At 36.3% G+C, this 27956-nt stretch overlaps 1 protein-coding gene across 2 annotated transcripts; it reads right to left on the bottom strand.

Moving 5' to 3' along the window:
• Positions 1-166: 166 nt before the first annotated feature.
• On the bottom strand, positions 167-27848 carry tmem163b (transmembrane protein 163b). 2 transcript variants are annotated; one of them, XM_089134267.1, is made up of 8 exons: positions 27536-27848; positions 26451-26573; positions 16132-16175; positions 15945-16036; positions 12289-12385; positions 4350-4461; positions 2887-3028; positions 167-363 (listed from the first exon to the last, which is right to left on the bottom strand). In XM_089134267.1, exons 1-8 carry the CDS (start codon positions 27723-27725, stop codon positions 303-305), a joined length of 861 nt encoding a protein of 286 aa, XP_088990393.1. In that variant the 5' UTR covers positions 27726-27848; the 3' UTR covers positions 167-302. The 2 variants fall into 2 exon arrangements, with proteins under 2 accessions (XP_088990393.1, XP_039538522.2); XM_039682588.2 differs by having other exon boundaries at positions 26451-26570; positions 27536-27847.
• Positions 27849-27956: the final 108 nt, after the last annotated feature.

Raw genomic sequence — 27956 nt, forward strand, 5'->3', positions numbered from 1 at the left:
CCAAGGCAAAAACGAATACCCATAAATCCTTTAACTGAACGTGATTTAATCTGGGTTTTAAATATCAGATGTCCAATTGGTTGCCGCATTCTGAGTCGTCCCGCTTATTGCCAGCTCCGATAATTCAATAATACACATTTTATACATGTAATTGTCAGTTTTCCCTTTCAAATCCATATTTACAGGGGGAGTTTGTGGTTGCCTTTGCCCTGAGGCAAGGTAAAATGTGTGTATGTGTTGTGTTTTCCCACAGAATCTCCACACGAGTGTTTATGTGCGTTGAGTTGTCCCGACTCCGAATCCTACTCGAAGCGCTCGTAATTCCTCGTCTGCCTGACGCGCGGGACCATGTCCTTTAACAACCTGATGGATAAAGAGGAAGAAATGTACAAGTTCACTCATTTTCCTGTCAGAAACAAACGTGGGAAGTTTAAAGGTATAATATCAAATAATATTACACTGCAACGCACAATTAGCATGTTTTAACTACGAAAAAAATCGAAATTTCAACAAAGTTGGTTTATCAAAAAAAAAAAAATCACGAGAATTTTTTTTTTTAGTCTCGACAAAAATGTAATTTAAACACCCCTTTGATTTATTAATTGGACATTTTAGTCACATTGTATCGACATAACTTCAAATTGTGCACTTTCAGAGCGATTCATACTTCATTTTCTATCATATGCCAGGCTTTTCTATTGTGAAATTTTATTCGGATTCAATTTTGTATTCTATTTTTATTTGAAATTCAATTTTATATAATTATAGAATAGACTATTTTATAGAATTTTTTTTATAGAATTATAGAATTTAAAAAAGAATATAGAATTTAAAAAAATTTAATATTTAGGCTTCAAGACATGATCTTTAAGATTTATGTCTTTATAAAAAAAGTAATCAATCAATCAATCGATCAATGTATTTGAATAAACAAACAAATAAACTTAACGTGATGCATATATGTCAGTCATAATAAGATTTTTCAACAACAACAACAAAACGTGCTGTAGTTTATTACACACTTTGCACTATTTGATTATATTTAAATAGTCATATTTTAAAATGCATTTATTCGAATCAGTTCCTTGCGAAAACAAAAAGTGTAAACAGTTCAAATATGGCTAGAGGGTGAACAAGCAATATATTGGATTAGTTTCATATGAATGAGATTTATTGACGATAAATATATGAACCGGGTTATTGTGTATATAAACCACACTCAGTTTATTAGTACTATTACAGAAATATTTAATTTATGCATGACTGACAAATATGTAGCACATTAGGTTTGTGTTAACTAATACAAATGGTTGGAAACTGTATGAATAAAGCGTAAATAGAACAATGTGTATTCATTGGCCCATAGGCCGCAATGACAAGGCTAAAATCCATAACCTCTCAAGGACAAGCCTGTCTCTCTTCAAACGAAATGACCTCCGCTTAATGGAGCACTGTGTGCTTTCTGGATAGGACACACAGCAGGTGGAATTCTCCAGCTTATAGATTTACATTTACTTAAAGTTCTGTCAACAAGTCATGTGACGTTCGATTTTCAGTGGGAAACGTTCCAGGTGAGGCTACGGTTGAACTTTGCATACTAATTCCCCGAATGTTACATCTTCATTTCCATTACAACGAGTCAAACGCTAATTACAGTCTCTAGGCTAGTGATATATTATAATAATTGTTTGAAATTATGTTAGGGAGCATCGTTTGCTATGTAACTAGCAAAATGCTACATAATTAGTGTTCCTATCAGAGGCTTTAGTTAAAACCTTCGGCATATTTACAGTTGCAAAGACTAACAGGGTCACGCCTGAAAGTGGAACATTATCAAATGACTGTTTATAGACACGCTTTGTGCTACAGTGAACAGACATGGCACAATGTTTCTATTAATGTCGTCACTGTATAATTATATTATAGTTTTTCTTAATATTTTGAATTGTTTATTTTTGTTTCTGGTTTCATTTTAACTTTTAACTTTTGTTTTTAAAATGTTTTTTTAGCTACACTAAACTTACTGAAACTAAAAATGTATAAATTTTTTTTAGTGGTCGTTTATTTACTTTAGTTCTTCAACTTCGACTAAACGGAAATGTGAAATGTTGCCTTGGTATCCAGCTGAAATAAAATAAGTTTAAGTATTTTATGTTTTATTTCAGGTAATATTGATTTTATTTCAATTTTTAAAAATACATATTTTTAGTAGGGCTGTCAAACGATTAATCGCGATTAATCACATCCAAAATAAAAGTTTGTGTTTACATAATATATATGGGTGCACTGTGTATAATTATTTTAAATTAATTATATATATAGACACACATGCATGTATATTTAAAAAAAATATTATCTATATATAAAATATATTTACCTATATAAATCTATATACAGTATATACATGAAAATATTCCTTAAATATATACAAGCATGTGTGTGTATTTATATATATTAAATAATTATACACAGTGCACCCACATATATTATGTAAACACAAACTTTTATTTTGGATGCGATTAATCGCGATTAATCGTTCGACAGCCCTAATTTTTAGTTTAATTTAACGATATTAACCATGGTTTGTGTATGACTGTGTATTTACATGACAACGAAAACACACTTTCAATTCTTTTACTTCTATGAAAGGTTGGATTTTTGCGCATTTTTCTTAATGAAAGATCAAAACATGCTCTTATAATCAATATCCACGGATAACAACGCGGATTTATTATACAGCCATATTTGAGCATATTTACCAGGGGTGCCAATAACGATAGCGGTATCGTTTTCAAAAACTTTCCATTGTTTTTACACTTAAAAACGACTCAAAATGTACATAGTGCCCCTTAAAGTTTCATATTTGAGTTGGATTGGGACTCTTACTTGACTCCGTAGGCGAGAATGATCAGTCCGATCAGAACCCCCATGGTCCCGTCCAGATACCAGACACTTGGTTCGTGTTTGAACACCTCGGCGCTGATCAGGATGGAGAATCCCATGACGCCTCCGACTAGAGAGTTAAAACCTGGAAATGAATATAAAAATATCAGAAAGAGCAGCTTGAACATTCTGCTAAATCTATACTTTTGTGTAATTCATGTGGGGTTGGAACTGCACAAGGATGAATACATTTTTTTATTAGCAAACCTGGCTATTAAATGACGTGATTGTTCATATTTACAGATTATAAATCTTCTGTTAGAAGATAATCAGTCATTTCTGTGATAACTATCTAGTGTAGCGGCAGTTCTGGATGTTTGGACAGCTGGTGAGTTTCACACCTCGTGTGCGAGACGCTGGGTGTGTATTTGTGCTACTGAGATGGTTGATGCATAGACTCTGTGTGTGTGTGGCATATTAAAGAATATGAGAGTAATAACTAAGAGTAATAATATTGAACTTACTATAGGGTTAGGAGTAGGGGTTTGTTTAGGGTTAGTTGTGTGTTAAGATGCATCATTTATAGTTATTAATACAGTAACGTGTCACAAGGACACTGTAAAATAATATTTCGGTGTTACCAAATATTGCACACTATTTGCTCCATTTAAAGTTTTTCGAAGTTGTAAATACAGATTATTAGAGTATGTTTTACATAAAAATACATTTCCATTTTCTACTTTAAAAACGTCATTAATTCAATGCGTTTAAAATTAATTTTTCAAGTTTCAAAGTAAATCCTACACCATATTTTTTGTGTATGTGTGTAATTTCGATTACAAAAATTACAAGTTTGGTCAGTTAGAATAGTAATAGCACACCTTTTCTCAACAAGCCCTGTGATTTCATGTTAACCGTGTGTGTGTGTGTGTGTGTGTCCATCTGTGCGTATCTGTCTATATATATATATATAAATGTCTGTCCGTGTACTCCCATCTGCTTATCTGTCTATCTACTCATCTGTCGAATTTTCTTTCTCAGTGTTTTCTTTTTCAAACAAAAATGCCATAAAACCTCCATAAAAGAAACCCATGCGATGTTTGATGTTTGATGTTGTTGCCTGAAGTCATAAAAGCATATTTGTTGTCATTTTGGAGCTTGAATATCTTTCCACCTTTCAATATATGGAAAAACATAGACATACTACTAAACAAAACAAAAACAACGTGATGTGTTATTAAGCGTAAACGGAATGTATTTAATGTAAAATTCAGTGGAAAATGGGAATGAAATCTTTTTGGGAGCCAATATAGTCACATGTACAATCCTGCTCCTTCGAGCCCGTCACAAGTTGAAAAGGGAGGAGCTGAGGTGAAATAAGACCAGACACGTTGCCATGGCACTGTGAATAATAAATCCGGCTGGCCATCACCACGGTAACCTGGTGGGTTTCCGGGGAAACGTACCATCAGTGATGAGGGCCCTGCTGGTGAGGACTTTCCCCAGCATGAACTTACAGATGGACAGAATGGTGCACACCACTCCGCTGATAACCGATACGCTGTACAGGAAGTCATCCTGGGGAAAGAGAAAGAGACGGACATTATCATACTGAGCCTGATGTGACGGTCAAGGGTCAAGTGCAGTGTTTTATTCAACAGCAATTTATATGGCACACTGTAGAGGAAATCAAGAGAGGAGGGGGGAAATGGAATATCACTGTACAGCTGCTTACTAGAAATGGAAATATATGCGTATTATTTTAGAAATGGTCAACAGGAACCATTTCAAATTGTAGTATACTACATTGTTGTCACATATGGCGCTTTTCCACTGCATGGTACGGTACGGTTCGGTACGGCTCGCTTTAAATGGTACCTGGTCTGTTGAGGTTCCAAGCGTACCGTACCGGTACTAAATGTGACGTGAAAAACTGCAGATCACTGATTGGTCATCAGACAGAATCGTCACTACCAGCGTCACTGTATTTGCGAACAATAGACATCGACACAAGAAACCAAACCCGCTAGATTTAAATAGCCAGTAACAGCCACCGCTGTTATCGATCCGTCTATAATCCCACCCACTTTAAAGCGGTACTAACTGCAGTGGAAAAGCAACCTAGCTAAAGCGAACCGAGCTGTGCCGTGCCGAGTCGTACCACGCAGTGGAAAAGCCAAGCGAGCCGAACCGTACTGAGCCATACCGAGCTGTACCAGCAGTGGAAAAGCTCCAATAATCTCATTATAGTTCATGGTTATATTCTGAATAGCATACTACAAATCATACTACTTCTGCTGTGTATAGTATTCATAGTATGAAGTGTATAGTATTGTATAGTATGTAGTATGCATAGTATGCAGTGTATAGTATGCATAGTATGTAGTATGCAGTGTATAGTATTCATAGTATGCAGTGTATAGTATTGTAAATTATGTAGCATGCAAAGTATGCAGCAGTGTTGTAGTCGAGACCACCTCACTCGAGTCCGAGTTGACACCGAGACCAGAGAGAGTCGAGTCCGAGTCGAGTCCGAGACCAGAGACGGTCGAGTCCGAGTCGAGACCGAGACCAGTGAGGGTTGATTACCTAATTTACTTGTATTTACTTAGAGAAATCCTTTTTTTTTTTACTGAATTTAATTAGACTTTAAAAAATATGATCAGTTTAGGGTAAAAAGGCCACATAGTAGGTGGTGTTAAAAGTAATTTTATTACAATTTGTCATGCACAGTTGCGCACTAGAAAATCACCAATCACTGGGCGTGTCAATCAATTTAAAGAAATAATTTATTAACATACATTAATAATCATGAAAAATATTTTTAATTGAACTCGAGTGGACTCGGGAATAATTCCGAGTCCTAAAAAAAAAAATGTTCGAGTACGAGTCAATTCTGAGTCCAAATGGACACGAGTCCATGACAAGACCAAGACCATTAAAATATGGTCTCGAGACCGAGTCCGAGTCCGAGTTGTACAATACTACAACGCTGGTATGCAGTGTATAGTATTGTATAGTATGTAGTATCCATAGTATGCAGTCTATAGTATGCATAGTATGTAGTATGCAGTGTATAGTATGCAGTGTATAGTATTCATAGTATGCAGTGTATAGTATTCATAGTATGCAGTGTATAGTATGTAGTATGCATAGTATGCAGTGTATAGTATTCATAGTATGCAGTGTATAGTATTGTATAGTATATAGTATGCAGTGTATAGTATGCAGTGTACTTACTGAACTTAACATGCTGGTAGCCAAATGTTCTGATAATACTGTATCGTTCTACTGTTTGAAGTGTTTCTTACTGCATAAATACAGTATATACTGTCTAGTATGTAGTATGTAGTACTCTACCAGAATGGAATTGTTTTTAAAGTGTAAAACAGTATGCAACAGTAAACATTTAAAAATGTAGCAGTAAGTAGTACGCTAGTATTCTGAACATAGCAAAAGGCGGGCTTTGTTCAGTGCTGTTTGTTACTTATTTAAAACCTATGCAGTAAACATTTCAAACTGTAGCATACTAAATTGTTGCCACATTTCCATGCATACAAAAATGTATATAGGCTACTACAACACTGTTTTACTGTTTTTACTGTTACTCTATTAAAAAACAGTGCAACAGTAAACATTTCAAACAGTAGCATACTAAATGATTGCCATGACCTCATTAAGTGCACACTTGCTGAATTAAACATGCAAGGTAATCCAGTCGTTTGATGATAAAAACATAACACTGTTTGATGTCTATTGCCGCATATTTCAGTTTCAGAACATACTACACTGCACAGTGTGCAGTAAACGGTCCAAATATGAGTATTCAATGCATGCAAGTAATTCTAGTATGCATTCACTGCAAAACTAGTATGAGAAGTATCTATGAATATGTTAGAAAGCAATATGAATGGTAATAAGGAGCACAGAGTCAATAAAAGGATGCAAAGGATGCCTGAGCAGAATCATTAAATTTGCACCGCTGGCCTTGCCGACGTGAAAAATGCAACGACATCAAACATAACGTCCAACACAAACGCTCAGTCAATGCATCACTTGTTCCCTCCACATAAAACGGTATGATGGATCTTCTGGTGAGACAGCCTCATCAATATTGATGTCAGGCAGATGAAGAGAGCAGAAACCAATGAGGTTTGTGTCTCGCGGACAGTGTCGAACAACTCTAACCCTCCTTGAAAGGTTTAAAAACAACCTTGTGGCCTCGCATTTATCACAAGCGTTGTCTGCCTGCCCACAAACATCCCACAATGTCTCTCTCTAAAAATCTCTGATGATCCATCTCAGCGAGATATCAGGGATTTGGAAGCAGTCGCACATCACACATTTTTTTTTTTATGGTCGAGTCCCTCTAATGATTGTAGGTTTAACTACACAACCATATAAGACCTGTAAACATCATTATTTAGGGCTATATTTTTGTGTCGTTTTCGTCACTTTCGCAGTCCATTTATGTCAGATGTTTCATTTATTTTGTCTGCAGGGAGAAATATTGTTTTTTATGCACTGGTTTTGGCCTATTTGGCCTTCCATAACGCGTCTTCTTTTAGAATAGTGGAAAGAAAATATCCGAAATACACATTTAAGTGTTTGTATTATTACACTTTAACTTTTTGCATCTGTAGATTTAAATTACAATACAAATCATTAAAGGGATATGATTAATTTTTGATATGTTTTAGCTTACCTCAAGGGCATCCAAGATGTAGGTGTCTTTGTTTCCGCAGTATTTTTAATTTTGATATTTTTAGGTCAAACCGTTCGTGTCTATCAGTCATATAATGGAGGTCTATGGTCACCACCTCAAAGAGCATGCACAGAGAAGTCCAAATTAAACATGATTTAATGACTCGTATATGTAAGTACACATTGATGGCCTAAGACACGAAACGCGCGGTTTGTGTGAGAAAACGAACAGTATTTATATAGTTTTTACCTGTAACCACAGCCACGTCCAAGTGATCTGAGGGCACGGGCGCTTTTTTAGGTAAGCTAAAACATGCCATATTTCGTTTTGTGGCCTTATTTCAGAAACTTTCATTTTTAGTTTTTTCAATAACCAATATTCTCTCAAAAAATACAAACATGTACATACATGTTGCTCACATATTATGGTAGCCCTGTTTGTGCTAAATATAGTGTAAATTCACCTGTGCCATTAATATGTTTATAAGAAACTGAAAAAAGCACAAATGTCAGGACATGTCAGAACATCTCAAGGACCCCAAATACACCTTGGACCCTAGAGGTGTTAAAGGCGGTTTTCTTAAAATGATTTTTCTATCTATATTCTGAAGATTTTTACTGAAGGGTTTGGCCATACAACATTTGCCTATAATTTTATAATTTATAACTATACAACATTTCTAAAAATGGTGAAAATGTATTTTATTTCCTGTCAGTCGTCAATAATTTCTGATGTATGGAGTGATTAAAAAGAGATATTCAAAATCCCCTCATTAAAACCTTCAACTCTAACATGTCGACAAAACCAAAAAGGAATTTTAAACCTGCCTCATTTGCATATTAAACATAACATTTCAGAAAACTTGTAATGCAAACTTAGTGATTAATTAACTTGGGAAGCAAGTATATCTATTATTTAAAATTCTTATTTTAGCAGGTTCACGGCAGGAAGTGCAAACGGCTCGGATGGGGACTATTACAGGAATTCAGTGGAAAATTGTTGTATTGATTTTATAGCACCTGAAAAACAATCTCGCTCAGAAACACACATGGGATTGCAAACGGGGGCAGTCCATCTCAAACACCTTGTTCAGAACAGCTTATTAACATTTCATTAGAGAACGAAAGAGCATTTGAGAGAGAGAGAGAGAGAAAAGAGGAGGGGAAGTGTTTCTGACATCAGCAGCAGATGAAGGGAGGGAGAAATATTGAATCTATTTTTAGGCGGCGCTTGTATGCGCCAAAACCAAGCTTTACACGTTGAGACAGGAACAGGAATCCTCCAGAGAGAAGCCAGAGTCCTGATTAAAACATCAGAACAGCAACTCTCTCTCTCTCTCTCTCTCTGTCTCCTCCTATATCGTCTTCTCTTTTACACCCTAATTGTGTTTGGGACACTCTTAATAGCAAAGGTTCCAAAAATGGTTGCAATCTCATGCCTTTTAAGAAAATGACATTACAGAACCTTTTTAGTTCTCGTATGGCATAATAGTTACCTTTTAAGTTCCCATGATGTCATAATAGAACTTTATTTATTTCCCATTATGTCATAATATACCTTTTAAGTTCCAACTGTCATCATGTAAGCATTGTTAGTTCTTTCATAAAACCTTTTTAGTTCTTGTTGTCATTATAGAATGTTGTTTACTCCTCAAAACACGATAGAACCTTTTTTATTCTCATTATGTAATAATAGAACCTTTTTTTACCCCCATAGAACCCTTTTTAGTTCTCGTTATGCCATCATAAAAAACGTTTTTCATTTCCGTTATGTCATCGTAGAACCTTTTTTAGTTCTTATTATGTCATAACTGGTTCTAACAATATAACCTTTTTAAGTTCCTTTGGTTTTGATGGCAAACTTATTTTTTAGAACATTTTGTGTGCGGATGCTTCAAGAACACAAGATTGTTTCATTTTTAAAACTAGTAAGCCTCATTACCAAAGTTCATAATGTGCTATGATTGGTTCACTCTCAGAAAAAAAGGTACAAAAGCTGTCACTGGGGCGGTACCTTTTTAAAAGGTACACTTTTGGGTGCATATTGGTACCTTCATGGTACCATTAAGGTACCAATATGTACCCTTTAGGTAAAGGTACCACCCCAGTGAAAGCTTTTGTACCTTTTTTTTCTGAGAGTGTTCTTGATAAAAAAGAGGTCCTATTTCCTATTTACTTAAAGGGTTAGTTCACCCAAAAATGAAAATTAAGTCATTAATTACTCACCCCCATGCTGTACCAACCCCGTAAGACCTTCGTTTGTCTTCAGAACACAAATGAAGATATTTTTGATTAAATTTGAGAGCTGTATAACTACCACATTGGCTGCCTAAGGGACTGCCTCTTGACGGCCCAGAAAGTCAATGAAGAAAATGTTTAAATATCCCAAGTGACTACCGTGGCTCAACTATATGTTTAAGCGACGCGAATACTTTTTGTGCGAAAAAACAAACAAAAATAACGAGTTTATTCGACTATTTCTTTTCTTCCTTGTAGGCCAGAACGAGACTTCCTTAGATTTCCACGACGCATGCGCGAGAATTGCGATCTGAAGTAGTGTAAGCTGGTGTAAGCAGATCGCAAATCTCGCGCATGCGTCGTGGAAATCTAAGGAAGTCTCGTTCTGGCCTACAAGGAAGAAAAGAAATAGTCGAATAAACTCGTTATTTTTGTTTGTTTTTTCGCACAAAAAGTATTCGCGTCGCTTGATAAACATATAGTTGAGCCACGGTAGTCACTTGGGATATTTAAACATTTTCTTCATTGACTTTCTGGGCCGTCAAGAGGCAGTCCCTTAGGAGCCAATGTGGTAGTTATACAGCTCTCAAATTTAATCAAAAATATCTTCATTTGTGTTCCGAAGACGAACGAAGGTCTTACGGGGTTGGTACAGCATGGGGGTGAGTAATTAATGACTTAATTTTCATTTTTGGGTGAACTAACCCTTTAAATAAAAACTGTTTAACTATGTCTTAGTATTTTAATAATCTTAAGTACCTTTTTACACTATGAAGTACCTTTTGTGCAATGGAAAGGTTCCATGGATCTTCGTGGAAACATAAATGTCAATAAAGAAACGTGGAATTTTACACCCCAGATGCAGTACCAGACCGAAGCTTTAGGTGTCTCGTTTCATCACAGGAAGTCGAATGGAGAGATAGACTGAGAAAAAGAGTGAGTGATAGTGGAGGGGTAACTGGTTTAAGGGAAACTATTTCCCCTCTTGATGTTGCCTGGCAACAGCGATATCAGACTATTCTAATCTCGTCTGTGACTTCACACCTCGTCTCCACCATGTTCATTCACTTTACACTTCTGCTGTTTAGCAGGCGCCGTTAGGGAAAACTCACACAACCAGCGACATAAAAAGATGAAGTGTTGGGTTTTTGCACGTGGTGTCCTTCATCTGAGAGACTCTCTTGAAAGGAGATTACATTCAATAAAAACACATGCGAAAGTATGAATGCTTAAGAGCAAATATATGGAAAAATATTTAGAAAATGACTAAATCAAATCACTTAGAAAATAGAATAAGAGTTAGTTGCTACAATCAACCAACCAAAGAGTGAATGAATGAGCCAACTAATGAATCAACCACTGGAACTGTCAATGATCAAATCCAATGAATGATTCAATAAGAGAATGAACAAACAAAAGAACAAATGAATAAACCACTGGAACAATCAATCAATCAATGCAATGAATAAATCAACGAGTTAGGGAAATAACTAATTAAAGAAACAACCACTGAAACCAACCAATCCAAATCGACCAATCCAATGAATGAATCAGTGAGTGAATGAATGAACAAATGAATCAACCACTGGAACAATCAATCAATCCAATGAATGAATCTTGAGTGAATGAATGAACAAATGAATCAACCACTGGAACCATCAATCAACAAATCCAATGAATGATTCAATAAGAGAATGAACAAACAAACAAATTAATCAACCACTGGAACAATCAATCAATCAATGCAATGAATAAATCAATGAGTTAGGAAAATATCTAATTAAAGAAACAACCACTGAAACAATCAATCGACCAATCCAATGAATGAATCAGTGAGTGGATGAATGAACAAATGAATTAACCACTGGAACAATCAATCAATCCAATGAATGAATCTTGAGTAAATGAATGAACAAATGAATCAACCAATGGAACCATCAATCAACAAATCCAATGAATGATCCAATAAGAGAATGAACAAACAAACAAATTAATTAATCAGTGGAACAATCAATCAACCAATCCAATTAATAAATCAATCAGTCAAGGAAATAATACATTAAAGAAACAACCACTGAAACGAATCAACCAATCAAATGAATGAATCAGTGAGTGAATAAATGAACAAAACGAACAAATAAATAAACTACTGGAACCATGGCTGTGTCCGAAATCGCCCCCCTATACCCTTAAATAGGGCACTATTTGGGGAGACAGCCATTTGTAGTGGTGTCCGAAACCATAGTGGACTTTATTGAGTCCACTAATTCAATCCCACAATGCACTCCAATAACGAGTGTAAATGAACAAACAAATGAATCAACCACTGGAACAATCAATCAACCAATCCAGTGAATCAATCAGTCAGAGAATGATCAAACAAACAAACGAATGAATCAACTAATTCCATGAATACATCATTGAGTCAGTGAATGAACAAATGTGTGTTTGTTGTTTTCTTACCACTTCCGGTTGCAATTTTGTGGCGAGATCATGGATCGCTTTCCCCAGGATAGTGATGGCCGACAAGATGAACACGACCCCAAGGATAACACATGCTCTGGAAAACACACACACACACAGGTACGTTAAGTAACCCACAGCATCAGTTCAACTGATGCTTTATTGAGTTCACGGTCTAACTCCCCTCCTGTGTCTGAGTCAGTTAATAACACGACTGAAGCTTCTGCTCGCTTTAGTGCCTCGTTCTCATTAGGCCTGTCAAGCCCTCTGTTTATAAATGAAGACGACGAGGGACGTCGTTCTCTAATTGAGTCTGGTAAATAGGCGAGATCTGTTCCACTGTTTACTCAGCCGCAGGGGTAGCTGGGTTAAATCTGGTGAAGTTTTAGAGCCGTTCCGCTCTGTTTCTCACACGCGGATTGTAATGGCTTTGCGAGCTTAGTCTGTTAAATCTGCTTTTTGTTTAGTGATTAATTAGTCAAACCAATACAAACAAACAAACACACACAGCTACACTCTCTGGAGATCAAATTAAAACCAAATGAAGACAAGCAGATTAATCTAGTTTATCTAGCAATCAGGCCAAGGAGGAACCCCAATGATGCTGTTGAGATGCCTATGAGCTAGCTGGATCATGTTTGTTTTGACTGGCGACTGAATTTAATATTTAGTGTGTTGTAAATATTTTTTATCAAAACATACATAAAAATGAAAATTCAATAAAAGTGCAATCTAAAAAGCTGCGAACTTGCATTTTATTAGAAACTTAACAAAAGCGTTTTCTTTTATGCACACTATTACTTTTAGGCAAACGCACTCATTCGCGAACTCAAAAGCTCATTCGCGAACGAGTCGATCCATCGAAGAAGGTATGATAACCAGATTGAGGTTGGGCCACACAGGCCTTAATTCCACTTTATCCTTAATAGGTAAAAGTAATGGCATATGCTCTGAATGTAAAGTATTGGAGGATGTCACCCATGTTTTATTCAGTTGTAAAAAAATTTCAAATTCAGACAGAAATGGAAAGACGCTGATGCAGAAAATGATATTCATAATATTTTACAGGAGCAAAGAATGCAGGGACAAAGATGCAAATATTTAATTATATAGACCTTATGTAGCCCCGCCCCTTGTCAGCGATGCGGGCGACTTCCGGTCTGTGGTATGAATGAACTGCTGCTCGTAAAACATTTCCCGGTCGACATTTGCTAAGACATCTACTTTACTGCTCATGATAACTTTTGTTAACTCTACAATTAGTAAATCCACTTCACCAGCTAATTACTCCTTGACAGCGATGCCATAGAAATATACCGAGCGACCGCAAAACCGGAAGTTCAAAGACAATATTCTAAAGATGACGGCGCCCACGTTTCTCCGGTGCATAAGGTCTGTATAATGATACTGGTTTAAGTAAAAGACTATATACATTTTTTATTTTATGATTTGATGTATTATTTGCCAACACCCTTTTTACACACGCCTGTGTAGTAACTAAGTCCAGTAGGTGGGGGTATATATCGTAAAGATATGATCCGCCATTAATCAGAAGAAGAGTCGATCCATCATCACTACGCTCGCGAACGACACAACGGCTATGAATTGCGAACGACCCATCATAACGTAGCCTATAGTCGGACAGGACACACAAGGAACAGGACAAGCCAGTCAGTCAACGAGAGACAGGTATGCCGACGTGCCCAAATAATCCAAAAGTAGCCTTCTCTAAATGGTAATATTGCTTATGTTAAGTTTTTATTTCCGTCCGTCATGTCCATGAACAATATGTTGCGATCATCCATCCACTAAAGAAAAATCCAGATACAATTTCTCAGTGTTATTTATTTGTTAGTTTAGCATAACATGCACGAGGGAGCAGCAGCACAACATTCATCTCAAGGAAGGAACACAAGTTGAGCCAAAATAAAAGTCCCCATTTGTTCACTCATGCGCACTCTTGCACTTGCACATTTTTAGTAAGTAAAAACAAAATAGCCTAGTAAGAAACATAAAATAATATAGTTAATGAGAACATATAACTCAACAGCTTAACAAGCTTCATTTAATTTTGCCCAGTTGTGGCCTGTTGAGGGGCAATAAATATCAAAGTTTCCAAAACATCTCTTGTGTTATTTGCATTGATCCACTATATAACATTATATCTAACTTGCATACATGGCATTTGATTGGAGGCTAGTCTCATTTTGTCCCACAGCAACATTTTTTAGATGCGTGTACAATGTTTCATGTTTCAGTTAATAATAATATTCATTATAAAATTCAGATTTATCATAAATAATTGAACATGCACATGTGTTTTAAGTTCTGTTAAAAAGGGGTAGAGGTGGGGTCACATTTGAACATTTAAAATTTGATTTTACTTGAAAGTAACGCAATAGTTACTTTCTTAAGTAACTAGTTACTTTTAAAACTTGTTACTGAGTAAACTAACAACCACCAAGCAACACCTAAGCAACTGCATTGCATCGCCTTGGTACTGTTTATTACACCAGTAAGCCCCACTAATATGTTCTTCAAAATGCAGAGATCTATTTAAAAGTCCCTATTCTCTCGAGCCAGTAGTGTTTAAGAGTGTAAGAGTCTAGTAGTCATCTCGCTAATGCAGCCTGCGTTACGATGTAATCCGTCTCCACGGCGATCCGCATCCGGCAGATTCCCCTAGGGACCGGAGCTCACAGCTTCACCAGCCTGCACATTAGAAATTGATTCATTGTGTGTGTGTGTGTGTGTGTGTGTGTGTGTGTGTGTACTGTACGTATGCTACAGGTCTGAGTGTTCTGCCGTCTAGCACACTTCTGCCTTTGTCCGCTCTTTCTCAGCTTCCTCTGCTTTAATTCCCTTTCACAAAGCCCTTCTGCCATCTCTATTGTGTCTTTCACCCGATAAGGGACGCCGAACACAGAGAGAGACTGTCTAAAGACATGAAACCCAGAGAAGGGCCATTTCACGGGGGACCAGAGAATCTGTCTGCCTGGCCTCCATCCATCAAACCTGGTGGTCTTTAGGAAACGTCAAACTGCTTAATCCTGCTGAGGTAAATTATGCTAGGTTTGTTTACAAGGATCGGCGCATCTGAACACATTCATTAAATGCTAGTTTTAATGACTATGGTTTGGTTAGGTCATTTGTAGCGTGCTCGCTCGCCCAGCATGTTCTCCTTCAGCCGAGGAACATGTCAAAATCTCAACATCATTACCTTGAAAGATCAATCTGACCTTCTGCTCTCCTTGTTGCCCAGAAACATCTAATTGGCTACTTAAACTACCCAGAATCCCCACAGAGCACAAACAATGGCTGCATCAGAAATCACATAGTTCCCTATATAGTAGATGAAAACAGTATTTGTCGAAAGAAGTAAGTCCGAATTCACAGCACTGACTCAAGTAGCCGGATGACCTTCATCTTCCGGCGAGATTCTGAATTGTGCATACGATGGACACTTTACTGTGTCCGTTTTTTGAATGGCAGTGAAGTTACACAACTGATGATGGAAGGTCACATGATAATGACAGCCTGGCTAATGTAGTGCGTCCAGATTACATTCATACTACATGATTTCGGACGCAACCTATGACCCATTCCATGCGGTCACGTCCCATTCCCCGTGTTTTCTTTAAACCACATGTACTCACATGTATTCTCTGTGCGCTGAATGGACGGCCGCGGCGTTGCTGTATCGCCAAATCACAATAATGGAGGACAGGACGTCGAGAGTAGCGTCAAACTGCAAACAAATGAACAACAGTGATAAAGAGAAGCGTTAACACATTAAAGACTATTCAATAATGAACATTTAAATATATGAAGTGTCAGACTTACAGCAAACCCAAAGGCTGATGCACTATGCCGCATTATAGAAACAGCTGCAAAAGAAATGAGAAAAAGTTAAGTGTGAAGAATTTTTTTTTTTTAAATAAATACATTTTTCACCATGAAAAATTGAGTTGGACAAACTTTAAATGCGTTTATTAAAATAGTATTATTATTATTTTTAAATGAATGAAATACTGAGTTGGTTGGACAAACAATTAAGTGTGATTTATTTAAAAAATAATAAATACATATGAAATTAAAAAAAAACACATTTTTAACACATTTTTATTTAATAAATTATATAAATGACTTAAAATTGTTCATTATTTGGGAAAACTTTAAATATGCGTAAATAAATAGATTTTACAATAAAAAATATAAAAAATTAGTCAGAAAAACTGATTAACATTCCTTTAACATCACAATGGAAACATTGTGAATTAATGAGCGTCTAAATCCCTCTCTACTTTTCACTGTACCCAGTGACTAATCACTCAACTGTGTATATTGTTAATATTGATTTTGATTTGAAGTGTTTGTCTGAAATATACACCTAAACATTATCCATTTATCCGCATTCCCCTGTTTTAAAGCTGTGCGTTTGCATGATTTCTAGCAGCTAAAGTGGCCTGGATCAGATTTCATCCCTTCACACAGTGATGTCAGCACAGTGTGGATTTGAGCTACCCAAACAGCACTGTGGCTCATGTCCAGTTATCGACCTAATATTGACCTCTAATGCACCTGAATCCTCTATCTTGAGACTGGATGAGCGATCCAAGATATTCCATCCATCTCTACAGGGTCAGCCAAACTCTCAAAGGTGCCCAGATCTGCATTTCAGGGCTATCGGTGCTTCTGTTTCCCAATTGATTGTACAGTACAGCACAATAGCACACAGTAGAGTATAGTGAAGTATAGTCATTTAGAGTGTGGTATGGTACAGTATAGTTTAAATGTGGTGCAGAAGTATCAGAACATTTTCCCCTAATGGTTCCCGTTTGGTTACCAATTCCTAATGTTCTAAAAATGTTCTCTATTTTTTTTTATAACCACGAATTAGGAACCAAAAATTGGTCAGCTGGGATGAAATTAAAGGGATAGTTCACTTTGAAATTAATTTTTGGTATGTTTTAGCTTACCTCAAGGGCATCCAAGATGTAGGTGTCTTTGTTTCCGCAGTAGTTATAGTTTTGATATTTTTAGGTCAAACCGTTTGTATCTATCAGTCATATAATGGAGGTCTATGGTCACCACCTCAAATAGCATGCACAGAGAAGTCCAAATTAAACATGATTTAATGACTCTAAATGTACACATTGATGGCCTAAGACACAAATCGAGCAGTTTGTGTGAGAAAACTAACAGTATTTCCATCGTTTTTACCTCTTGTAATCACAGCCATGTTCAAGTGATCTGAGGGTGGCTGTGTTAAGAAGAGGTAAAAACGATATAAATACTGTTTTCTCACACAAACCGCTCGTTTCGTGTCTTAGGCCATCAATGTGTACTTACATTTACGAGTCATTAAATCATGTTTAATTTGGACTTCTCTGTTCATGCTCTTTGAGGTGGTGACCATAGACCTCCATTATATGACTGACAGACAAGAACGGTTTGACCTAAAAATATCAAAATTGAAACTACTGCGGAAACAAAGACACCTACATCTTGGATGCCCTTGAGGTAAGCTAAAACATACCAAAAATTAATTTCAAAGTCAACTATCCATTTAAGGTGAAGATGCAAACGTCCAGTCCTGCCAGAGTTCTGTCACACAGTAAAATCATACAGCATTAGGCCCGTTCCCACCATGGGCGATTAACAATAAAGTTATCGTTATTGTTATCGCTTTTGGTATGAACGTGCCTTTAGTCAAAGTTTGCGCACACATTTAAATGGAAAAAGTCATTACTCAAAAACAAACACATGCACACTCTGTCCCCCAGAAAACCTGTTAAAAATGAATAACGGAGCTGCTGCGGCATGAGATTAAAGATTTAGCAGTTTCTAAATATAAATTCTGTTCCTTTTAGAGAAATCCACTCTGTTTTAGACATCTCGCGCCAGACGATTTCAAGTCCTCAAGAGGCCTGCTCAAGAAACTTATCGACAGTGTCAATAAAACATCTATAATCAGTGCAGCCATTCAGAAACCCATCGGACACACTCTAAAGAACCACACACATTGTCTCGTGAACAACGTATACATCTTAATCTTACGACGGCCTTCAGGAGTTTAGTTGTACCACATGCAGAGCATTTTGGGTAACAGGAAAGGGTTTATGGAGAGCCGTGTGTCTGTAAGCTGAAACCATTGCCTGCTCATTAAGAAGTCATATTTATGCTGATTTTCATGTGAAGTCAGCAGCTTCCTCAAGGAGTGCTGATACTGCGGCCCGAGCTGATCAAGAAACTTATGAAGCTTGAAAAACCATAGAATATCGTTGGATCACAATGAAGTATTGTGTGTATCCAGGATTACTGAGGAGAAATCAGCTTCAATCTGTCACAGATGCAGACCTGGGCTAACTAACAAGCCAGCTAACAGGGAATGTGCTCATTAATCCCCTTCATTAAGCTGATTAAACTTAATGTGATTTAGTTTTATTTTGTTATTAAACTGATGTATTGTAGTATGCAGTGTGATTTGTAGTGTAAAAAAAGTCAACATTGCAAAATCTGAGATACACAAGTCACCTGATCTGCTATTCACGGAAGCTGGTTTCTGCCAGCAAATTCCCCCCAAAAAGTTAATTGCAACTTTTTATCTTACAATTCTGACTTTTCTCCTTGCAATTTCGAGGTTATCTCACAATTGCAAGATATAAAGTCTCGATTCTGAATTTTTTCATGCAATTGTGAGATTTAACCTTGAAATTGTGCGTTATAAAGACGAAATTGAGACAAAAGTCAGAATTGTGAGATTTAGCCTTGAAATTGTGCGTTATAATTACGAAATTGAGACAAAAGTCCGAATTCTGAGAATATTAACACAATTTTGAGAAAAAAGTAAAAATTGTCAGATGTAAACTCGAAACTACGAGTAATAAAGTCTGTACTGCGAGATATAAAATCACAATTTTAAGCAAAAAATTCAGAATTGTGAGATATAAACTCGAAATTGTAAGTTATAAAGTCCAAATTTTGAGATACAAATGCACAATTTTGAGGAAAAAATTCAGAATTGTTAGATATAAACTCAAAATTGTGATTAATAAAGTTTGTACTGCAAGATATAAAATCACAATTTTGGGCAAAAAAAGTCAGAATTGTTAGATATAAACTCAAAATTAGGAGTTATGGAGTCTGTACTGCGAGATATAAAATCGAAACTCGAAATTGTGAATTATAAAATCAGAATTGCGAAACATAAATCAGAATTTTGAGATACACTCAGAATCACTTTTTTTACATCCTGGTGGAAACAGAAAACATGCTTCAATAGCTATTGCACAATTTGCTGTTACTTTAGGACCCTGGTTTTGTAGATTTTGTAAATTGTCATAATGTTACGTTTTATATGATGTTTGTCACATGCACGTTAGCTTTCTTTCTTAACTTGCACAACTCGTACAGTACTCTAACAAAAAATACCACAACACTGATTTTGTGGGAACGTGTAAAATCTATTTCGTTACATGTATCACACTGAGTGAACATGCTGCTGCTATGCGGCAAGAACCGCGTTGTGACAGTTATTCTCAGATGTATGAGTGGCGCATGATGTATAAAACTCTTTGAAGATCTTGTCCATGACTGCTTAAGAAATCTAGCCTTATGTGCTTTCCTTTAGGTGTTTTTTTTGTCTGTGAAAATAGGGCAGAATCTTTATAGCTGGTGAGTTGCAGAATGTTGAAATCCAACACAACAGCTGCTGTAAAAAAACCTGTCTTCCGCTCGGTCTGTCTTTTTGACACACACAAAAGCATCCTCACACACACACACACAAACCAAAACAGGGAATGTGATCTAGTTTCTGTGTCAGAGTTGGTGAATAAATTTGCATTTTGTTATCACTTACAGGACATTTTCGAGAAACAATTCTGCAGTCAAATGAAAGACTTTTGACTGGTCAGTGTTGTTGTTATGATACTATAAAAACTTAAACTAAAGGTATTGCTAATACCTGTAGCAGCTAAAATAGTTTATCTACATGGTTAAATACACTATTAGAAGAAATGGTTCTATTTAGAACCAAAAATGGTTCCATCCCCCACTTCATATATGGAACTCCAAAATGGTTCTATATAGAACCATTTTTTTGGTAAAAGGTTCTATTGGTATAAGATTCTATTGGTATGGAACCTCAGGGTTCTATATAGAACCCAGAGGAACCCTTTTTTAAGAGTGTATGGAACATTTTAGGGGTTCCAAATACGTAGCACTGATAGAACCTTTTAAGGTTCGACATAGAACCTTTTCTTCTAAGAGTGTAGTAATAGATGAATAAATAGTTTGTCTTTATGGTTTTTGATTGGTTATGTTAAAGCGGTGGCAAACAGTTTTCAAATGGATCCTTCCTTCTTTCCTGTATGTGCTTAATCCCTGAGTTTCTTTTGTTCTTGGTATCGTCCGGTATGTTATGTGGTTTGGCGACTACAACCCACACTTCCGTGTACAACACACCGTAAAACTAATACGTTAAAGATAATAAATTAGTATATTTTAGTTGGTATCTACGTAGATATCAGACACTAAAATAAATTTTAATAAAAGTGCAAATACTAATACTAAAACTGAAATGTTTAGCAGATTTCAGTTACAATACTATAAAACTCTTAAATCTAACATTTTTCTAAGAATTTTTTGTTAACTTTACTTAATGTCCAATAATTTGTTGAACTTACTTAAAATTTCTTAGTAATCTGTACTGTTTGCATGCTAAGCCTTCGTTACTCAGAAAAGGTTGTAAACATTACTTGACTGGTTTGAGTACCATCTTGCAAGTACACTGTAAAAAATATTGTTGGTTTACCTTAAAAAAGTAAGTAACCTGGTTGCCTTAAAATTTTAAGTTCATTGAAATGGAAAAAGTGAGTTAATACAATGAAGGAGGATGATTTAACCATCTGAAACTCAAAATTATATGTTATCTGAACTAAATAAATTATTTAAGTTGATTTGACAAAAGAAAAAATGTTGTGATAACTAACGTTATAACTATCATTATAACCCCAATAACGATAGCAAATAAAATTGTAATGGTAAAATAAAGCCAAAAATAGAATAACAAATCAATTAACTTATTCATGCCGCAATGCACTCTGGTACACTGAGTACACTTCCTCAGATCACAGACAGAATTAAGTTAGTGACAACTTAAATGGATTAAGTAAGAGTAACTTGATGCAATTAAGTTATGCTTACTTAATGAAATTAAGACAACGACTAAAGTAAACTGTAAAGTAAACTAATTGGTTTGCTATATGTAATGTTATTGCAAAAACTAATATGTTAAAGTTAACATACCAGTAGATATTCCTCAGACTGTTTACCATCTCTGAGACTGTGACTCTTTTTAGCTTTTCGTCTAGTTGTTTTCACAAACCCGTTTACTTGACTCGCTTGATGTTTTAAAAGAACAGAGGAGGTGCAGAGAGGGCAAAGCACCCTCCACCTCTCTCTCTCTCTCTCTCTCTCTCTCTCTGTCTTCCATCTTTTATTTTTAGACTCAGGGGCTCTATGGGAGTTGGCATGCTGGCTTTTACAGGCTGGTAGTGCTGAATGCATTAATATGAGAGTGAACTACCCCTCCTCTATCTGTGACCTCTCCTCGCAGTGTGATATTTACATTCTATGCCGCAAGAAAATCTTCCACACACACACACATACTAATTTAGTTTTCTTCAGTTTGTAAGTCAGTAAATCCTCCAAGAACCGACATTTAAACCGAATCGCTTATTTCCCCGCAGCAGATGCATTTCTAGACATGTTTATTAGGTTTGGAGGTATGCGAGCCTATTTGTGCGAGTGTGTGAAGCAGAAGACACTCTGTCGCTGAGAGCGTGTTAATTGGCTGCACTGGAAGCTTCAAGACATCTGGGAATTCAGATTTCTGAGTCTGGCATATATTAGACCATTTCTCTTCTCCTCTTGCTTTTTTCTGCCTTCATCAGTCTCAAAATGCCTTCCCTTTCTCTAAAACATACAGAACCCCCCACCCTTCGGCACCTTTAGTCTGACAGGAGTAGCGCAGCCGTTAATGAAAAACGAGCCGTCCCGCTTACACTTCCGATAGTGTAACCTCACAAGCTCTACAGCGAAGATAGCAAGACTCGGATCGCCTGGCAGTAAACTGATCATATCTGAACTGATTCGAGGATAATTCGGTTAAAACCATAATCCACCAGATTTGATCTTCTCAAAACCCATACTGACCCAAATGCACGCTACCCAAACATATAACGCTGATGCTCTTGAAGACTGTGTGGGATTTTCGTGGCTTTTAGTACATATTTAATAACTTTGGGGTCTCTTTACATGCTAGTGCACTTATAAAAAGTGCTGTTTAAATGCCCTTATGTGAGGCGAATACTAATAAAGTTCAGTGAACTTAACTTTTTAAGTTCTAACCTACTGGTAATGACCAAGGGGGACAACATACAACATACAAACAGCTTAGCAACCACCTAGAGCACCCTAGCAACGGCATATACACCACCCCGTACATTCCAGGAACCACCTAGCAATGTTAAAGCAGCCACCCACAACATTGTAGCATTGTGGCGGTGACTATATTTCATATATTAAAAACATTAATTTCCTTCATGTACTGTGTATATAAAACTAACAACAATTATTTAACTTAGCATAGAAGTTTCACACACTGCGCTAATTTTTTGATGCGTGTTCAAAACATCAATGCCTTGTCAAACCATTCCTTGACTAACAGTTAACAACTGATCAAATATTTTGTTTTCCAGCTTGTTCACACATCAATATTTGCTTGTAGTTTTCAAGTTTGTGTGTGTTTAAATGTGCTGGTTCAATGAACAAAGAACAGGAAGCGAGTGTGCTGGAAAGGAAGTGGGGCTTTGTGCCAATTCTTTTTAGAATTATGCTAAATGCTAATGCTAACTCTAGACTGTGCCTCAATGACTCGGCACTCTTTATTCTCCCACAAAATTCAACTCAAATTAATATTTATGTGAACTTATTTATTTTGTAACTATTTAGGATAAGTCAACTGCTCATCACAAAATAAAATTGGTAAACCAAATTGTTCGTTCTATAGCTAGCTGCTAGGAAGCTATGGGTGTTGCTATGATCTTGCTAATGTTTTCTAGGGTGTTGCTAGGTCAAAAAGCCCTTAGCAAGCACCATGACTAAATGTAGAATAAATTAATTCACAAAAAAAATCACATTAATTTACCAAAAATATTAAGTCAATCTCAATCATTTGCCCTCAGTTGTCTGCTATCATTTCAGCTATATTGTCTCCATTACTGATAAAGGGGAGTTTAAATGACAACATCTCTCAAGCGTCGTTGCTCTGGAGTTGCTATGTGACAGAATCTTAACAGCCTGGCAACGTGAGTCCCAGAGTCCCCGTCCAACTCTGGAAGTGTAAGGTGAGTCATTTAGTTCCCGAGGGATTAAGCACCAAGTAAGAAACCATTCTTGATCAAAATGATACATTAAATCCAGTGCAGGGCTTCACTCTTAGAAGAAAAGGTTCTATATAGAACCTTAAAATGTTCTATCAGCACTACGTATTTGGAACCCCTAAAAGGTTCTATACACTCTTAAAAAAGGGTTCCTCTGGGTTCTATATAGAACCCTGGGGTTCCATACTTGGCCAATAGAACCTTTTACCAAAAAAATGGTTCTATAGTTCCATATATGAAGTGGGGGATGGAACCATTTCTGGTTCTAAATAGAACCATTTCTTCTAAGAGTGTTGTGTTGGCTTAAAACCAGTTGCTCCAACATTAAAGCACATAGCCTGGAAGCGGTCTACAAAATGATTAACCGCACTTTGTGCTGAGAGAACAACAATAGTCTGCGTAACACCAAACTTGAGTATCCCAGCTTAATGATTTAAGGGAATATTCTGGGTTCAAATTAAGCTCTATCAAAAGCATTTGTGGCAAAATGCCGATTAAAACCTAAAACGTTTCTCAGATCCTTTTGGAAATGGAAGGTCAAGTTAAGTGCACTGCATTTTGGGATACAGTTTTCCAGAAAACGGCAACTGTAATCCAGGAAAATTCATATAGTACAAAAAAACGAGAGTATGCCAGTATGCGGTTGAGAACATAAGAATTGTTTCCAGTACATTAAACTCTTTTGAAACCCCTTTAAAGTAAATTTTACAAAAGAGCAAGATACTGTTTTCCATTATATGACAACTATTTTTACAGTCTCCCAGTTTTGTACCTCTGAGAATATTTTGTATTTGTAGCTGAGAATAAAGTGGGCTATGAATGTATTTGGTTGTCAAAGTTCCCGTATGTCTGTGTTTATCCTGTGCAACTTCTTTCAACGACGATTATCAAAGTAACCTAGTAGAACAACCATGAATAAACTAGTCAAACCAGATCTTGTGTATCAAGCTTGTGGCACTGAACCAAACTACACACAGCTGCGGGTCAGACGTGAAAAATTTGTAAATGTATATATAATAAATATGTATAATAAAGAATATGTATATATAAAGTATATATATATATATATATATATATATATATATATACATAAAGTATTAAATGGATTATAAAATATGTATTATTAAAATATAACTACTATAGGTAATTATATAATATATAGGGATGGGACGATAACCGGTTTCACTATAAACCGTGATAAAATGTACTGACGGTTAGTATTATCGTTTAAAATTTAATTATCATTAAAACCGTGTTTGATTATCGCGATTTTAATTACTCACTGAATCCTGTCGGCCAGTCTGACGCAGGCGCGCAGCACGCAATATTTTTTAAATTACTATTCGAGAAGGAATGGCGGAAAGCAGTGACTGTGCTCAGGAGGTTTTTCAGCCTTCTAAGAGGACCAAATCTGAGGTGTGGTCATATTTTGGGTTTTACAAAAGTCCTGAGGGAAACTTGATCGAGGATGGTCACCCTGTCTGCCGAACAAAAAGTCACTGCAGTAGAAACACTTCAAATCTGCCGAGTCGTCTTGTGATCATCACCCGAACGCAAGGCAAGTTAACTTTGACCTCAATACCAAAACTACGTCTGGGAAACAATTGGGCACGAAATGTTGTTTTGAGTTGAAACATTTTATGTCACTCACTTGAAATAGACGTGAAGCTTCAGTGAAGAAAAGTTCGTAGCAAGTGGATTTGAGCCAGACGAACGAACAACTTCAAACAAGACTAGGAGTGATATTTTAAGGGATAGTAAAGTATAGATGCATCACGTATTAAACCGATTGTATTTTTACCACATAATTACGGGGACATATTGAATTGATAATGAGTTTAGCTAATGTTTTAAATCTTACCTGTTTATGAATTCATTTTGTAAAACAATCGTCCAGACGAGATATATCACACCAATATTATCAAACTCTGTATTGCAAAAGTTGATTTATTGTTTACAATCAAAAACCGGAGACGCAAGACGGCAAGTTGTATTTAATTGAAACAAGAGCGCGCGTCCGTTGTGATATGGATGCGCGCTGTGTAATAATGCGTTGCTATTGACGACGGGCATTATAAAGAAGGAAATGCCATAGAAAAGAATCTTGCCTAAAAAACTGCATAGAGAGGCTTGTTTTATTTGTTGTTTGTTGATTTTTAATTATAAAACTTGTTGAAATGTTTTCAGTGTGAGCATCAGTTCTTTTTTAGCACTTTCATAAATTTAACAAAACCGTGATAATATTGATAATCACGATTATTTTGGACACTATAATCGTGATATGAAATTTTCATACCGTCCCATCCCTAATAATATATCAAATAAATATATACATTTTATATTCATATTTTATATTATATAGATATATTTATATCTTATTTAGATTTTTATTTAATTATATATACATAAAAATTAAATGACTTATGTAGCCTAAATTATTTTACATATAAAAAGATACACGTGTGTATATATATATATATATATATATATATATATATATTTAACATATGGTATTATATAAATTATTATTCTGCGCTCTATGTAAAAATAACAGCAACTTTTAAAAAAATTAGACACTATTCTGAACTCGTCCTTAAAAACTACATCACAGTCCCAAAAGAATTAAGAGCTCATCTTCAAAACAGGATATGGCATCATACAGGTCTGTATGATCAATAGGTCCATGATGCTCTAGATGAAGGGGCAGATACTCACTGAACGCAGCGATGGCTAAGATTATCGTCACCACAATGGAGACCCACGATACCCATAATGCCTTTTTTCTGTAACTCTGAGCCTCGTGGGGTTTCAGACGCATACTGCTCTCCAGAAGACCTGCTGAGGGACAGTGCTCGGTTAGATTACGCCATCTTTCCTCACATCTAAACACATCCTACATCATGTGTCTCAGAGGAATTTAATGCCGTTTCTTCGGAAAAAAATCTGAAACAGACTTGTCACAGTCACAGGCTCAAAAGATTTGACTCAAAAGTCCAATTATATAAATGCTTGTTTTCTTTAGCAGTGCTTTTTTTTAATTTATTATTATTTAAAGTCAGCATGAAATCAAAATGTACATGAAGTATTTTTTATTGGTATACTGAAGTATTTATTATAAATTATATATCCATGCACATCATTTTTGTAAATGTATGTGCCCTTGTAATCTTTAATCAAAATAACTTTGCCTCATGCAGCTACAGTTCTCATCTACTTTGATGACGTGTTTACTGGCGCGAGGGCGGGGCAACCTGACACTCACATGAGATCGACCAATAACCACAACTTCCATTTCATTTCGTTCATGCCGACTTTAAAAAATAATTCGAAAATATCGAATTATTATATATTGTTTTGTGAATTTAAGTGAGCGCAATAAAATTACAGATGAATTCATTCAGAAAAGAATCAGTAGCCTAATGAATGAATCTGTGTTCACAGAATATGGTCGGGGCAAGTTGTCACACACACTGTAACTTCAAACAATGAAATAATTGCACGTTGCAAAACTCTGAGGTAAAATATTTTTCTTTCTTTCATTTAATGTGATATATTATGCATGGGTCAGCCTATAATAGCCTAAATGTAGGCTAATGTCTGTGTGTGTAGTGTGTAAAAGGCATTTTTAATATCATTTTGTAGACTTTAATGTTGTGTACAGAAGCTGACTTTCACAAATAAACCAACACTGATGCATTTTCACTGGAGTGAACGTGTGACAACTTGCCCCGTGCTCCACTTTCTATGTATTTTTCAATGCAAATAAACTCTATTAAAAGTATTTAACCACAAACTCGTACCGTTGTCATCTGTCTCTCCTATTTTCATCTGCTGCTCCATGTTGAAAGTGTCTGCTTGGTTCGTATGGTGTCCGTTTGCTGGAATGGATGCAGGATCCACTACCGCTGGATCCGGAACAGAAGCAGGAGCACCTGGACCGGGGTCTACAGGACCGGCAGTGGGGTCAGCAGCTGAGGAAGGGTCCGTCATGATGACTCGGTCCCGGGTTCAAATGGTCAGAAGCATCCGAAGAATGTGACACCTGGTCGCGAGTGGAGGAGATGCGCACTGCTGGAGAGCCTCAGCGCATCATTCGCTCGAGCGCGCGCGCACGTACACACACATATACACACACACACTCTCTAATTAAAAACACACACGTGTGAAGCACCGCGTGCACTTTACAAACAAAGCTTGCTCTTCAAAAAATTCAAAAGTATT

The sequence above is a fragment of the Pimephales promelas genome, chromosome 2 (assembly GCF_988280905.1).
Source record: "Pimephales promelas chromosome 2, fPimPro1.hap1.1, whole genome shotgun sequence".
Lineage (NCBI taxonomy): Eukaryota > Metazoa > Chordata > Actinopteri > Cypriniformes > Leuciscidae > Pimephales > Pimephales promelas.

What these genes read in the sequence shown, in the direction of transcription:
- tmem163b (XM_089134267.1), bottom strand. Translation starts at nt 27,725, where the DNA reads ATGACGGACCCTTCCTCAGCTGCTGACCCCACTGCCGGTCCTGTAGAC. An exon ending in TCAGCGCACAGAGAATACAT is followed by an intron (nt 12,386 to 15,944) that starts GTGAGTACATGT and finishes TGTGTTTTCCAG; the next exon opens with AGCATGTGTTATCCTTGGGG. An exon ending in ATTCTCGCCTACGGAGTCAA is followed by an intron (nt 364 to 2,886) that starts GTAAGAGTCCCA and finishes TTTATCCATCAG; the next exon opens with GTTGTTAAAGGACATGGTCC.